General features: G+C 37.5%; 2 protein-coding genes across 2 annotated transcripts; both read right to left on the bottom strand.

Annotated features, from left to right (window-relative positions):
• Nucleotides 1-1,782: 1,782 nt before the first annotated feature.
• LOC108994807 (major allergen Pru av 1-like) lies at nt 1,783-2,825 on the bottom strand. The gene is made up of 2 exons (XM_018970177.2): nt 2,558-2,825; nt 1,783-2,372 (listed from the first exon to the last, which is right to left on the bottom strand). Exons 1-2 carry the CDS (start codon nt 2,739-2,741, stop codon nt 2,077-2,079), a joined length of 480 nt encoding a protein of 159 aa, XP_018825722.1. The 5' UTR covers nt 2,742-2,825; the 3' UTR covers nt 1,783-2,076.
• An 11,909-nt stretch (nt 2,826-14,734) lies between these two features.
• On the bottom strand, nt 14,735-15,835 carry LOC108994808 (major allergen Mal d 1-like). Its single transcript, XM_018970179.2, has 2 exons — nt 15,524-15,835; nt 14,735-15,334 (listed from the first exon to the last, which is right to left on the bottom strand). Exons 1-2 carry the CDS (start codon nt 15,705-15,707, stop codon nt 15,039-15,041), a joined length of 480 nt encoding a protein of 159 aa, XP_018825724.1. The 5' UTR covers nt 15,708-15,835; the 3' UTR covers nt 14,735-15,038.
• Nucleotides 15,836-15,873: the final 38 nt, after the last annotated feature.

Genomic DNA, 15,873 nt, shown 5'->3' with positions numbered 1-15,873 from the left:
AGGAGAAGAGCAAGACGAAGACGAAAGGAAAGAAGGAGAAGAAGGAACGAGGTAGAAGAAATAAATAGGAACGGAACAGTTACATATCTGAAACGATAACACAAGATTCGAAGAGACGCCTCGGCTGCAGGAATACGGTGTGACGTTTAACTACCGCACGCGTATGTGGAGCGGACCAAACCCGGGCAATGTTGGCATGCCATAAAGCAGCTTTTATTAATGAGGACAACGTCAATGATTACAAAGAGATCGGTTCACGTCGACAGTGAGCAGGCGAGTGCCCATTTGTCTTCTACGTTTCTAGACCAGAGTTTAAAGAAAAAAATCTCTTAGAATTTCCAACCCACGAGTGTGTTGAAAATTTGCGGGGTACTGTGAAGGGAGAAAAACCCTTATACTGGAAAGGATGGGCCTAGTTCGCAACCCAGATATGTGGTCTGAGTCGGGATTGGACAGAGGTAAGGCCCTGCGATATCACATGGATTGAGTCAAACAAACAACCTAGATTAGGACTCTAGCAGGCGAGAGACCCGGGTCGAGCCATGCTGACGGGACAGAGGACGTAGGACACAGGCAAGACTTGAGAAGGAAGGAATATGACATACATCACCAGATGGAAGGGACCCGAGACAGAAAGCATGACGCAATTAATGCGGCCCAGGACAGAAACCATGTCACATTTAATGTGGCCCAGAGCAGAAAGCATGCCGCATTTAATGCTGCCCATGGCAGAATCCATGTTGCATTCAATACGGCTCAGAGCAGAAGGCATGCTGCATTCAATGCAACCCAATGCCCAAGCAACGCTTCGCAAGCCCGAGCCCTTCGCGGCTCGGCAAGGAGACGGCACAGGAGCAGCTCGATGAATCAACATCACAGGCATATTATCCTCTGCTATGCAACACCCCACTATGGTGGGAACCTGGTCGGTAACTATAAATATGACACTATCAACAATGGAAAAGGTAATCAGTTAATCAATTATTATCACTTTACACTCTCATCTTTATTATTGTTTTATCATCTCCTTCACCATTACTATCTTAAGTATCAGAGAATCAATGGACCCCGATGCCCCATAGTTACTATGCAGGTGATCGCTCGAATACCGACAGCGTGAAGTTGTCCAGGCCTACAAAATACGATATCAATAGATTTCTTTGACTTTTATCAGAATATTCTTATCGAAGATCAAGATAAGAAAATGATTTTAAAACCGCAAGATATTATGGATTGATTGTCGATGCATTTGAAAATCAACAAAATTTTTGTTAATTGACGTGACGGTTAATCTATTATAAGTTATCGTGAAAGGGTGGTGGAAGTGGGAAGAGGATAACAAGCATTGACCTCACCTTCCAAGTCCTCGAGTACTGTTGGGAAATATTTTCAACATCTTATTTTCTCAGTAAATATAGCTGTTCAAATGAGTTTGAACGAATTAGATTCATGTGAAAAACTCAAAGTCTTTTGATTTTGGAAAGAAACGTGATACTGTCATAAAAAAGATCTTATAAAAATAAATTTATAAACTGACTTGAATATTAATACGATTGATTTATTTTATAATAAAAATAGTTTTATAATCTAACGTATCACGCTAAGTCACGTAAGTTTGTAAATTTACTTTTGTGTAATCTATTTGTGATTAAAGCATTTATCTTTTAGGAAAATGTTGAACATGTCCTCAAGTTCAAAAGCTCTAGGGACTGAAAATTTTGGGGCAGCCATAAAGAATAACTTGAAGCAGAGGATCACAAATTCTTAAAATAAGGAATGCAGTTTACAAGTAATATTACTATGATTCATTTTTATTATACATATAATGTATTGAAATTATTACACCAATAGCTTTTTTTTCTCTCTCATGAAGCAGAACATCACCAGAAATTAAGCATAGAATCCACAACCACAAACTCCATTATTAGCAAGCCAAGACTAATGAAATGATTGACTGCAGGGGCACAAAACAAGCTGAAAGCCACAACAACAACATTAATGACTGATCTTGATGGATGAAGGAGATTTTATAGGCATCATGCATGTGATCCAAACACAAGCTGAAGCTTAATTTCTTTAGTTGTAGGTATCAGGATGTGCCACGAGGTAGCCCTCAATAGCCTTGAAAAGTCCAGCAGCCTTCTCTTTTCCAGCCTTCACATGCTCTTCCTTGATCTCGTGGTCACCTTTGGTGTGGTAATGGCTTGTGCTCTTCACGATGGATCCTGCCTCATGGGCTACGAGCTTGATCTCGTATGAGATTTTCTCGAGTATGTCACCCAAAGCATCCCCCTCAATCAAGCTGTAGCTGTATGAGAAGTTTGCGTGGTCAATCTTCTCGACCTTGTGCTTCACATACTTGTATTGGCTACCTGCAAAATATTCCCCAAGATTTGTTACAACTTTTAATATGATCATATGTTGTCGGACTCGGACTTTTTCGAGTTCAATCTCAAGTGAAAAAGAGATGGACAAAGTGAGTCATGTAATATTTATTAAACATATAATGTTGTCAAAAAGATTCATGTGGATAACAATAAATACTGCAAAAACTAACCTTCACCGAAGGTGATTTTCTTGATGGTTCCGGGCCCTCCATCTCCTTCAAGGATTTCGGTACTCTTGAAGGCTTGAGGTGCAACCTTTGGCACAAGGTTGTCAGCATCAAGAATAAAGGCCTTGAACAACCTTGGTGGTGGGATAGCTGAGTTGGTCTCATATTCATAAGTGAAGACACCCATGATGAGCTAATTAGGGATTGAAAGAGATGGAGAGAGGGTTGGTTGAATGAATTCAGAGAGCTTTGAGTGTGGAAGATATGAACACCAGAGGCTGGTATTTATAGGGTGAGGCTCATGATTACCTTGTAATATGAAAAGTCCCTTGCAAATCAAAGAAGTTTAGCTCCTTGCGTCTTTATTTTTTTGAAAGTCCCCACTACGAAACTTCAATGTTATTTTTTTAAATCAAATGGGGACGTTGCGAAATAGTCAAAGAAAAGCATGCACCTTCGAAAAATATTTTAATAATAATAATAATAATAATAATAATATTATTATTATTATAAAAAAGATGAATGATTCTAGATGTTCATGTAGTACTAAGCTCAATTATTAATAAATAAAGAAAAAATAGCATTATCACACCTGTGAAGAGAAAAACAAATTGGCGGATCTTGTCGGCTTGCTATCATAGTAATTTAATAAAAAAAAAAAAGAAAAGAAAAACGAGATTGGTGACATGAATTTAAAAGCTTTTGTGTTTGATATATACCAAATATGTCGTTTATAAGTAAAAAAAAAAATAAAGAAAGAAAACAAAACATGCCTTTGCTTTGGCATATAAAAACATTGGGATGCCCTTTTTTGTTGTTATATTTTTTTTTTTGACACATTTTGTTGTTAGAAATTAAACTAGCTAGTTTGCACTATTTTGTAAGTTGACAAATCCCTCTTCTCTCTCTCTTCTTCCTTTTTCTCCATCTATGCTAACCCTCACAATTTTCTCCAACATCTCTCTCTCTCTCTACCTCCCTCCCTCTTTATCTCCCTTTCCTTACCAAAAGCTTGAAAACCAAAATCATTCCGAACCCTTCCATTGTGTCACTCGGTTCTCCACAAATACCAATCAAAAGCTTGCAGAAATTCAAAGAAAATAGCTTATGATTTCAACATAGATGACGAAAATGGTAACCATTGCATCTGGGTCTAAGGATGTTTAGATCTACACATATTACCGTTGGTTTTTAAATTTGGTTTGTTTTGGTGTACATCGGTATGATAGTGTAAATGGATATGATATATGTAGTGAGTTTATACAAATTTGAAGGGATTTTGTTTGGATATGTGTTATTTCTTTGAGATCCAAACATATCTCTGTCTGGAGTACTTAAAACGAAATTTTTTCTGATTTCCTTTCATCTCTCCCTCTCTCTGTGTCAGTTTCTTTGTTAGAAATTTTCTTTGTGAATCCTTAAAAATTTGAAGAGATTTGTTTGGTACAAATCCGAGTGGTATTTTTTTATAATGGTGTGAGAAAAATTGGACTGATATTTTTTGTAATGGTATTTTTTGTAACGGTCTTTCTGAAGACCAACATCGAACAAAGAGACTCGTTTCAAATTGAATATTTGTTAGAATTTATTTCTATATTCAATATAAGACCATAAAAAGAAATAATACTAAATACAGTTTTAAGATATATAACCTTCGCAGATTTCATTTGAAAAAAGTGAGGTTTATCACGACATTGTCAGATTTACTCAGTTTAAGACTTTAAAAATTATTTTCCCCTTGTTGATGTCGTGTTTTGCAGGCCTGGGCAAATCCACACAGACAATGCCACGAGAAAAAGACACATAAACACTGTTCACCCCCTACTCGACAATGGGAAAACAACTCAAACCGAGGGGTAAAGAAGGAAGAAAGAGGAAGATGAAAAAACACATAAACACATGGGCATAGATGGAAGAAAGAAAGTGTCAAACACAAATCACTGTTCATTACTATTCATATGCCGATAGCCTCCTTTAAGTATAATTAGATATATTTATATATATATATATATATATGAAATCTTTGTTTATTTTTCCTTGTTAGAATTTATTTCTATATTCAATATAAGACCATAAAAAGAAATAATACTAAATACAGTTTTAAGATATATAACCTTCGTAGATTTCATTTGAAAAAAGTGAGGTTTATCATGACATTGTTGGATTTACTCAGTTTAAGACTTTAAAAATTATTTTCCCCCTGTTGATGTCGTGTTTTGCGAGCCTGGGCAAATCCACGCAGACAGTGCCATGAAAAATTATTTGGAGCCGCCGGCAGTGTTCCGGTGCAGCTGTACGGTGGCAGTTCATACGTCTATGGTGGTGAATGAAAAATAGATGCTGTGAAAGTAAAAAGAGATTATACCAAGATTTATGTGGTTCAACAATATGCCTACGTCCACGGGAGTTTGAGGAGGGAAGTCTCCAACATAATATATATATATATATATATGTTTACAATCACTCAAGGATCCTCATATCTCATTGTATAGAGAAGGTCTGTTGATCGTCTTCTTGATCTCTCAATCTATTTTTCCATCCCGATCTCCCTACTTCCTTGGTCTCTCATCAATCAATCATCTTTAATGTTGTCTAGGAATTCCCTTTTATAGGCTTGTCTGACCCCTTACTGTACATGTCAGCCTGCATTAAGTTGGCAAATCTTCTTTACGTGAACCCTTTGCCTTCTCCCCCTGATCTTCTAACACTTTATAGCCTCCCATATCCCTCTTTTCCCCTTATTACCTCCCTCTGATAGTTGCAGCCCTCATGTCTCTCTCATGTCCCTTCTTATCTCTCCCTTGTCTTCCTCTTTTGCCTTTTCCTTGTCTCCCTTTTTGTCCTTAGTGATATCTTGATGTGTTGAGCCCAATTTATGGACTATGGATATATTTTCCCCTTCACAGAACCCCGCTAATTTTTAGCACCATTTTGGGGCTGGAAATTATAAAGAAAATTTATTATGTTCCTATTTCTTCAGCTTTTCTTTGCTCATATTTCCTCAATTTCTTTTCGCTCCTATTTCCTCAAGTTTCTTTTGGTTCCTATTTCCTCAGTTTCTCTTTCTCCTATTTCCTCAGTTTCTTTTCGCTCTTATTACCTCATTATTGGGCTGGTTTCAATAATGCCTTGCGAGCGCCGAGATCGAATGGTGCGGGAGATGAAATCGACTAGTAAAGCGCGAGCATGGAGCTCAGATGGTGCGGGAGGTGGATAGCGAGCGCAGAGCTCAAGTGGTGCGGGAGTTGGAATCAACTGCGTAAAGCGCGAGTGTGGAGCTAGAATGGTGCAGGAGATGGACTCGACTGCGTAAAGCTCGAGCGCGGAGCACGGATGGTGCGGGAGGTGGACAGCGAATGCGGAGCTTGAGTGGTGCGGGAGTTGGACTCGACTGCGTAAAGAGCGAGAGCGGAGCTTGAATGGTGCAGGAGATGGACTTGACCGCGTAAGCACAAGCGTGGAGCTCGAATGGTGCGAGAGGTGGACTTGACCTTGTAAAGCGCAAGCGCAGAGCTCGAATGGTGCAAGAGGTGGAGTCCACCATGTAAAGAGTGAGCGCGAAGCTCGAGTGGTGTAGGAGTTGGACTCGACCACGTAAAGCATGAGCGTGGAGCTCGACTGGTGCGGGAGATGGACTCGATTGCACAAGCATGAGCAAAGACTTCGAATGGTGCAGGAGGTGGACTCGACCGCGTAAAGCGCGAGCACGGAGCTCGAATGGTGCCAGAGGTGGACTCGATTGCTTAAAGAGCGAGTGCGAAGCTTGAATGGTGAGAGAGTTGGACTCGATTGCATAAAGCGCAAGCGTGGAGCTCGAATGGTGCTGGAGGTGGACTCGACCGCGTAAAGTGCGAGCGCGGAGCTCGCGAGTCTAGTAACTAGGTTTTTTTTATGGAGATTCTGCAGATGGAGATTTTGTCTAATGAAGATTCCTTTTGATGGAGATTCTTTTGGTGGAGATTCTGTTTGATGGAGATTCCGTCTAATGGAGATTCCTTTTTGATGGAGATTCTATCACTGATGGAGATTCTTTTGGTGGAGATTCTGTTTGATGGAGATTCCGTCTAATGGAGATTCCTTTTGATGGAGATTCTATCATTGATGGAGATTCTGTTTGATGGAGATTCTGTTTGATGGAGATTCTGTTTGTTGGAGATCTTTGCACGAAGTTCAGCAATTCATTTAGACTACGTTGAGAATAGCTGTTAGTAGGTCAGAGCTCATGGCTAGGTTCCTGTGCTTTATACTTCGTGGATTGGCTCTTATAGGTTGGTAGTGCCCGAGGGCCTTGCTCCCTCACCAACGCAACTCATTTTGCACGAAACTCGGCAAGTCATTTAGACTGCGTTGAGAATAGCTATTAGCAGGTCAGAGCTCGTGGCTTGATTCCTGTGCCTTATATTTATTGGATTGACACTTATAGGTTGGCAGAGCCCGAGGGCCCTGCTCCTCACCAACGCATCTCATATTGCACGAAACTCGGTAAGTCATTTAGACTGCATTGAGAATAGCTATTAGCAAGTCAAAACTCATGGCTCGGTTCTTGTGCTTTATACTTCATGGATTGGCACTTATAGGTTGGCAGAGCCCGAGGGTCCTGCTCCCTCACCAACGCATCTCATATTGCACGAAGATCGGCAAGTCATTTAAACTGCGTTGAGAATAGCTATTAGCAGGTCAGAACTCATGGCTCAGTTCCTGTGCTTTAATTCTTCGTAGCCAATCTAGAGACCAAGCTTGTTTCTGGTAGGTCGGGTGGTTCTTGACCTTTCGCTCTCGGCAGCTTGTTCCAATGATAGAAATAACTTTGTTAGTAGAAACAGAATTTACATGAACTTTGAGAGTAACAAACCTGGAGTTGTTGTTTAGTTAGGGAGAGTCCATGCTTGACTGCGCAACAGTGCAGAGAAGAACATCGCAGCAGAGCAGAGCATAACAACATAGCCGAACAGGATAGCGGAGTTGAGCATGAAAATTGAGTCGAGCAGAAAAGCCGAACCAATTAGAGAAGCCAAACCGAGAAGAAAATCCGAGCCGAGCAGAAGAAAATAGCACAGCACAGCAGAGCAAAATAGCCGAGCCGAGTAGAATGCCGAACCGAGCAAGAAAATCGATCCGAGCATAAAATCTGAGTCAAGCAAGAAAGCCGAACCTCGCAAGAAAACCGATCTGAGCAGAAAATCTGAGCCAAGTAGGAAAGCCGAACCGAGCAAGAAAACCGATCCGAGCATAAAATTCGAGCCGAGCAGAACATATGAGCCGAGCATAACAAAAAAGTCTCATTCAAGTTGTGCAATTTTATCAATTTTTGTCTGTGCGACTGGTCTGGTCCGTCATGGGCTTCCCATACATGGCGGACGTTGCACATGCGACTTTATGTGCAAGTTGCGCAATTTCATCCAGTACATGATAGATGTAGTCGTGTGATGTTTTTCGAGTTGCTGCTTCATGTAATGACGTGTATGCTCCGTGCATGTATTTTACCGAGCTGAAGGATCCATGCAATGAAGTGTATGCTCCATGAGGGTGAGTTTGTGCAAGTTGTCTGGCGACTTCCAAGCTGATGGATCTAAGCTATTGACTTCCGAGTCGGTGACGTCAGAGCTGGAGACTGAGCATGGACTCCAAGTGTGCTGTTTTCGAACTTGGACATAGTACCACCATAGAGCTCCAGTGTACACAGCGGGATAGACAATGGCCCCTCTCGGCAATTCTTGTATCGGCTAAAGCAGAGAGCACTTGTGGTTCACGTAGTGATCGCCGGTGAGACAACCGTGCCCATGACTGGACGCCGAGAGTTCTTTGTTGTGTGCGCGGCACTGTGTGCCTGGGTGTGTGGCAAATGGCGACCGCGGGCCAGCCATGGGCGTTGGAGACAGCACCGATGAGGTCAGACGTTGCCGACGGACCACAAGGACCTCCACCAGTATCTCTTCTATCTGCAACACGGCTGAGCCGTGCCTCAGTTTTTTGCATTACGAGACGTGGTTCATGAGAGAGACATGAAGGCTGCAAATGTTAAAGGGAGGTAAGAAGGGGACAACAAGGATATGAGAGGCTATAAAATGTTAAAAGATCAGGGGGAAAAGATAAAAGGTTCACGCAAAGGAGATTTACCAACTCAAGGCAGACTGGCATGTACAATAACGGGTCAAGCAAGCCAATAAAAGGGAATGTCCAGACAACATTAAAAATGATTGATTGATGAGAGACTAAGGAAATAGGGAGATCGGGACGGAAAAACAGATTGAGAGATCAAGAAGACGATCAATAGACCTTCTCTATACAATGAGATATGAGGATCTATGAGTGATTGTAAACATAGACATATTGTCGAATAATTTAAATCTTGGTATCATCTATTTTTATTTGCACAGCATCTATTTTCCATTCATCACCATAGACGTATGAATCGTCACCATACAGCTGGACCGAAACACTGTCAGGGATTTCAAATAATTCACATTGTGGTACTGCCTGCTTGAATTTGTCCAGACCCGCGAAACACGACAGCAACACTCCCAAAAAAATTAGAAAGACTCTAATCAATTGGAGTAAGATACAAAAAAAAAAAATCATTTATTCCAAAAACACAATAATTCTCAATTATGAAACAATTTAAGAATGAAAATTTAGCTGCAAACAACTAATTCATTTTGCAATTTCTCTGTTCTCTATTTTCCGTCGCCCGTAACGGTTTTTGAGTAATTAGATGATATTATTAGTTACCGAATTGAGTGATTAATTTAAGAAACGGCGGCTTTTGACCTTTTAAGAACTAATATTCTAAGAATGAGTGAGGCCTCTACTAAAGCCCACAGCTGGCTTTGTGACGGGGCTTCCGGACTTGTTTAGTTTTACAGATCATCTCTTTTTGTTTAATTATTATAATTTATTTAAATTTTTATATAAAATATAATAAATAATTTAATTTTTTTAAATATTAAAATAATAATAATATTATAAAATTAATTATATTTTAATAATATTTAATTTTAAATTTTTATTTTATCTCAACTATATAACCAAACAACCAAACGAGATAGTCTTGGCTCTAATGACCCAAATAACAATTCATGGGTTGAGGAGGCAGCGGCGTAAGTGTAACACCTATAGTATTTGCCTTTACAAGTAAATGATGGCGTGTTCCTGCCTCAAATCAATAGCTCAAGTCACATGCTTCTCTCATGGGCTGTTTGATAGTAATTTTTATTTTATCTCATTTTATCTAATTTTTTTAAAATATTATTTAAATATAAATATTTTTTAACTAATTATTATATATTTTTTAAACTAATGATTACAAATTTCTCAAACTTTTAAAAAGAAAAAGAAAAAAGCTACTTCGCTTCTCCATTTTGCTCACTTCATTTGGCCGCTGGTCTTTTTTTTTTTTTACTTAGTGATTAAAGAAGTGATTTTAAGTGTATTTGTGTATTTTTTTTATTTTTTAAAAATATTAAAAAATATTAAAAAAATATGAAAAAAAAAACGTTGGGCATTACGCCCAACGGTAAGAGTGGGGCGGTAGAGTAGCCCCACTAAAAAAAAATCAACTTTTTCAAATCATGAAACAAAAAGAATATTAAAAAAGTATATTCTAACAATATTATTTTAACTTTATAATATTTTTTATTTAAATTTTCTCTCTCATTTTTTTAAAATCCAAAACATACTTAATTCAAATTATCTCACTATTGTTAACAAATTGTATCTTACTATTATTCACAAAACTTTCATTTCATCTCATTCTCCAAGTATCCCTTAATCTATTTTCTTTTTGGAGAATTCACTTAATTCAACCACAAATATCACTACAAAAAAGCTATATATTAATTGCTAGTTATTTCTTACGGAAATGATTATTTATTGTCAAAATGAGTCTATTATTGTCACAAATGCACATTTTTCTTGTATTGAATTGTATGATTTTATGGGATTGAAGGAAAGTATCAAAATACATACGCTATTTATTACAAATTTACTTGATAAATTAGTGATTACAAAGTATTTATAATCTATGTTAAATCAATTCAATTTGACAAAATTCTAACGATCTTTGCCCTTTTTTAATGTCATTGACAATAGGGAAATGTTTATCCCACCGAGGAAAGCCATCAAGAGAGGCTATTGATGGTGGTTTTTTTTTACGAAAGTATTTTTAAATGAGTTTGTGAGTTTTCTGCCTTTTTGAAAAACTATTTAAAGTGATTTAAAAAATACTTGAAGAAAAACGCACAAAAAAAAAAAAAAAAATTGCATTTTTGCACTTCTAATTAACCCTTGGGATCCCCTATCGGTGGCCTTCAAATCATATTCATTGTTCTTAACGTTAGCGCGCATTAACGTTACTTTTGGGTCAACTCCCAATTTTTGAAAAATACTAAAAAATCAACTTTTAAAACTTTTTTTAACATAAATTCTTTGCCACCGAAAAGGTTTTCTATTTTTTATTTTTAAAAAATAAAATAAAAGTGAACTTCATGGTTAGGTTTGATTGACTTCAAGCACCGTTCTATAATTATATTTATAATTCACGGTGATAGATAGTTATGATCACCAATATTGACTGGAAAATGGTATATATGGGTTCCCACATGAATGCTGACCTGACAATTTGTATATATTACTAATTTCGCTGTTCAACGAGATATTAATTCTTTGACCAAATTACATGACATGGCATATTGGACCTGATCTACGTTGATGGAGACACTACTAATTGACATGTTGATATGTTTTTGGGTACAACTCATTTCAATGATAATATATATATATATATATATCTCTCCTATTCATAAACTTTGTTTTGAGCATGCATTTGACTTATATATTTTATTATGATATCATTAAGATCTCGAGATATAACGAATAAAAGATATAAGATGAGTCACTTTTAGAGGCATGTGGCTTCATTTTGAAGTATTATGAGGACTGATATGAATTAGCACAGCTTTTGATCACATTAATGCTAAGTTCATACTACATACATCGTTTGTAGTATGGAGATCCATGTCGATGAGGATATTAGCATTTGTAGCTGTGAAGTGGTTTTACAACGTTTAAGGGGTGTAATGACTTTCATGTTCAATGTTAATATTCTTGTTGGACTAAATCGTGTTTTTTACGGTGTTATCATTAGAGTTATATATATGTGTGGCCACCTATGTAGTCTAACCCAAGAGTCACTTTCAAAACAAGTTTTTATTTCATTTTTTAATAGCAATCAATGTTCGCCCAAGTGGAAGAATATTAGAATATTTTCAAAATATGGGCTTCATTTGATTGCATATTTTGTGTTTTATAAAAACGGGTTAGATATATAGCTCATAATGGTACTTTGGTTAAACCCAATATGTTGAGTGATCATTTGGAGTTTTATGCACCTTAATAATATAGGATTATATCCTATTTAATGTGGTAAATTACGTATGTAGGCTAGAAAGCTTAAAAATTTTATTCTGAAAATTTCCTAAACCTTATTGGGAAGCTTAAGGGTTTTATTCTGAAAATTTCTTAAACCTTATAATTGGGATTTGAGTTTTTAACGAGAGGACTCCATAAGTTTTCTATATATATAGCTAGGTCCCCTCTCCTCTCCATGTGTGTCTATTGACTTATCCCATTGAAGGCTAATACTTTTGTGAGGAGTAAGGAGGGGAAGATTTGACTGCTAATATTTGTGGAGTATCAAGATTTGCTTTCAAGATGTCTTCCACATGTATATTTTCTAAATTGTGATTTGATGATTGTGATTCTTGTTCTTAGTATGATTTATATTATATACAACAATTTGATCATATATACTCATATAAAAAGTCGAGAACTTATATAAACTATAGTTAAATTCAATACTATACTAGTATGTGTTAATTATTATAAAATAATATACTTATACTATAATATAAATAGACTAATAATTTAGTATATGTAAATATAATATTATTACTAACATAGATAATCCATAAACTAGAAAAACCGAATCGGACCAGACCGAAATCGAGAAAACTGGAAGTTCCAGTTTCGGTAGTAAATCGATTCGGTATCGGTAGTGAATCGGTATATATCGATTCGGTCGTATTGTTCATCAATCATCTCAAGAGGTTGGAAGTAATATGCCAACCTCAAATTTGAATGATATTGTTTCCCAAAAAACAGTGCAAGTTGAAGTACATAATATGGAGGGTAGTGGTCCATATTTCCAAGAATCCCAATTTTTGCACATCGATACATTTTGCATCTTCATTCAAATTAATGATCACCAAACGTAATAGTCTTAGGACTGATTTAATTTTCAAGAATCCCAAGATCAAGTACATATCCATTCAGAAAAGTTGATTTTACAGGAAGTATTTCATACACGTATACAAAACAATAACATTTGTTTCCATGGTATTGTCACCTGACCAGAGTAGATAATTGAGCATGTGTTATATCAGACACAGAAAAAGTTCTAGACTGATCATCATCCAGATATTCAAACTCTTCCATTACAAATTTACTAGTGAAATGTCTTATTCAATTATCTTCTCTATCAATTTAAGCTTGTACTAAGCCATAAACTCGTCAACACTGTGGACTTCAGTTATCTTCCCCACCAATTTCAACTTATACAGAATAAACTCAGTAGCACTGTGGAAAAAGACAGATTCAATGTGTGAGCAAATAAATAAATGGAGTAGAAATAAAATGCATGTGATGGTACGTGTCTTTTGTGGCATGAGGGGACAAAAATATTCTTCGAGGAAGGACTTTCAACTTTCAAAGAAGTGGCTGACCAGGCTTTTACTTGGCCCATAAGTTATATTTTATATTAATACAGACATCGGCCCACGATTCATGACAAATGTTTAGTTCATTTCAGTATTTTTTTTATAATTATAGTTCATTTCAGTATTCAGAGCAAAAGGTACTGAAAAAACTGAGTTCAGCCCACTACATATGCGATCAAAACATAGCAACCACTTCAAGTTGTGAGAACCATCTAGGAAATACGGAAGAAAGCATTGACTAAATTAATTATCACTTGGTCACCCAAAATAGCATTCGGCAAACCTCCCAAAACTCCAAATTAATTATAAATCAGCATCTAAAAACTGATCAAAACCCGTCCTTTAGCATCAAAAAGTTCCTAATGTAGATAAAGCACTGCAATTTGTAATAAATTCACAATCAAGTTGAACTAGTATCTGAATATTTAAGCCTCCAATGACTTTACCTTTCACTTGCAAATGAACCCAAAAAAAAAAAAAAAGTTAAATGCATATACCCAAAACAGAGAGAGATAGACATGGAATGAAGGAGAGAAATATCAAACATATTGAAAGGAGAGGAGATAGCTTGCTGAAATAGGTACCGCGAGTGGAGAAGCCGTGCGCGACGGTGGGACACGATTGGGCAACCTATAGAGAGAGAGGGACTGAGTGAAAGTTAGAGAGACAGAGAGAGAGGGATGGTGAATTGATTGTGAGAGAGATGGACGAGACTTACCGGCTAAGCGAAGAGGCGATCCGTGCAGCAGGGAAGTCGATCTGTCACAGAGAAGAATCGACTAAGGTGGAGATCGCACGGCACACGACATTGTTTTCTCAGACCTTGTTCAACGTAAAGACTGGGATGGATTGATGGAGAGGGTTTTGCTCTGTTTCGATGGTAAAGGCAGGGTGGCTAGGCACAACTGGTTAATGCTTGGTGGTGGAGGCTCGCGATGGCTTCATCAAAATTGGGTGGAAGACAGATCAGTATCGGCGAAAATGAGTTTCTATAATTTTACGGGGAGAAATATTTTGCACTCTTCTAATTTAATGCGGTGATAAACATGTCGCTGCATTAAGAAATAACATGTTATTTTCCATCTTACACGGTGTTATTATTTGTGAAGAGACAAAGTCGCCGGAAAATATATCATGTCGCCGGAAAAAGTATGCTTTATGGTGAATTTCACAGTCACCACTACAAAAAGGCAGCTACAATAAGTTATGGTCTGTTGCAGCCAAAAATTACTCGCCCTTCAGTTTTTGGCAGCAAAAGCTGCTTTTCCTTGTAGTGTGTTTAGAAACAGTAGGGGCCTTACTCAAAAGCTTTCTAAAATCCATAACATCATGCGCCTTGAAGTTTACAGTGCCTACAAAAACTAGTGGATCTTTCGTACTCAATTCTCTGCCAAAATAAGGAATGCAGTTTACAAGTAATATTACTATGATTCATTTTTATTATTATACATACAATGTATTGAAATTATTACACCAATAGCCTTTCTTTTTTTTTTTTTCTCTCTCATGAAGCAGAACATCACCAGAAATTAAGCATAGAATCCACAGCCACAAACTCCATTATTAGCAAGCCAAGACTGATGAAATGATTGACTGCAGGGGCACAAAACAAGCTGAAAGCCACAACTACAACATTAATGACTCTAGATCGATGCAGTAGATTTTATAGGCATCATGCATGTGATCCAAACACAAGATCAAGCTTAATTTTTTTAATTGTAGGTATCGGGATGTGCCACGAGGTAGCCCTCAATAGCCTTGAAAAGTCCAGCAGCCTTCTCTTTTCCAGCCTTCACATGCTCTTCCTTGATCTCGTGGTCACCTTTGGTGTGGTAATGGCTTGTGCTCTTCACGATGGATCCTGCCTCATGGACTACGAGCTTGATCTCGTATGAGATTTTCTCGAGTATGTCACCCAAAGCATCCCCCTCAATCAAGCTGTAGGTGTATGAGAAGTTAGCGTGGTCAATCTTCTCTACCTTGTGCTTCACATACTTGTATTGGCTACCTGCAAAATACTCCCCAAGATTTGTTACAACTTTTAATATGATCATATGTTGTCGGACTCTGATTTTTTTGAGTTCGATCTCAAGTGAAAAAGAGATTGACATATAAAGTGGGTTATGCAATATTTATTAAACATATAATGTTGTAAAAAAGATTCATGGGAATAACAATAAATACTGTAAAAACTAACCTTCACCGAAGGTGATTTTCTTGATGGTTCCGGGCCCTCCATCTCCTTCAAGGATCTCGGTACTCTTGAAGGCTTGGGGTGCAACCTTTGGGACAAGGTTGTCACCATCAAGAATTAAGGCCTTGAACAACCTTGGTGGGGGGATAGCTGTGGTGGTCTCATATTCATAAGTGAATACACCCATGATGAGCTAATTAGGGTTTGAAAGTGATGAAGAGAGGGTTGGTTGAATGAATTCAGAGAGCTTTGAGTGTGGAAAATATGAACACCAGAGGCTGGTATTTATAGGGTGAGGCTCATGATTACCTTGTAATATGAAAAGTCCCTTGCAAATCAAAGAATTTTAGCTA

Source organism: Juglans regia, chromosome 12 (genome assembly GCF_001411555.2).
Source record: "Juglans regia cultivar Chandler chromosome 12, Walnut 2.0, whole genome shotgun sequence".
In the NCBI taxonomy this organism is placed as follows: Eukaryota; Viridiplantae; Streptophyta; class Magnoliopsida; order Fagales; family Juglandaceae; genus Juglans; species Juglans regia.
Note: the sequence above shows the minus strand (reverse complement) of the source record. Positions and strands in the feature narration are given on the sequence as shown.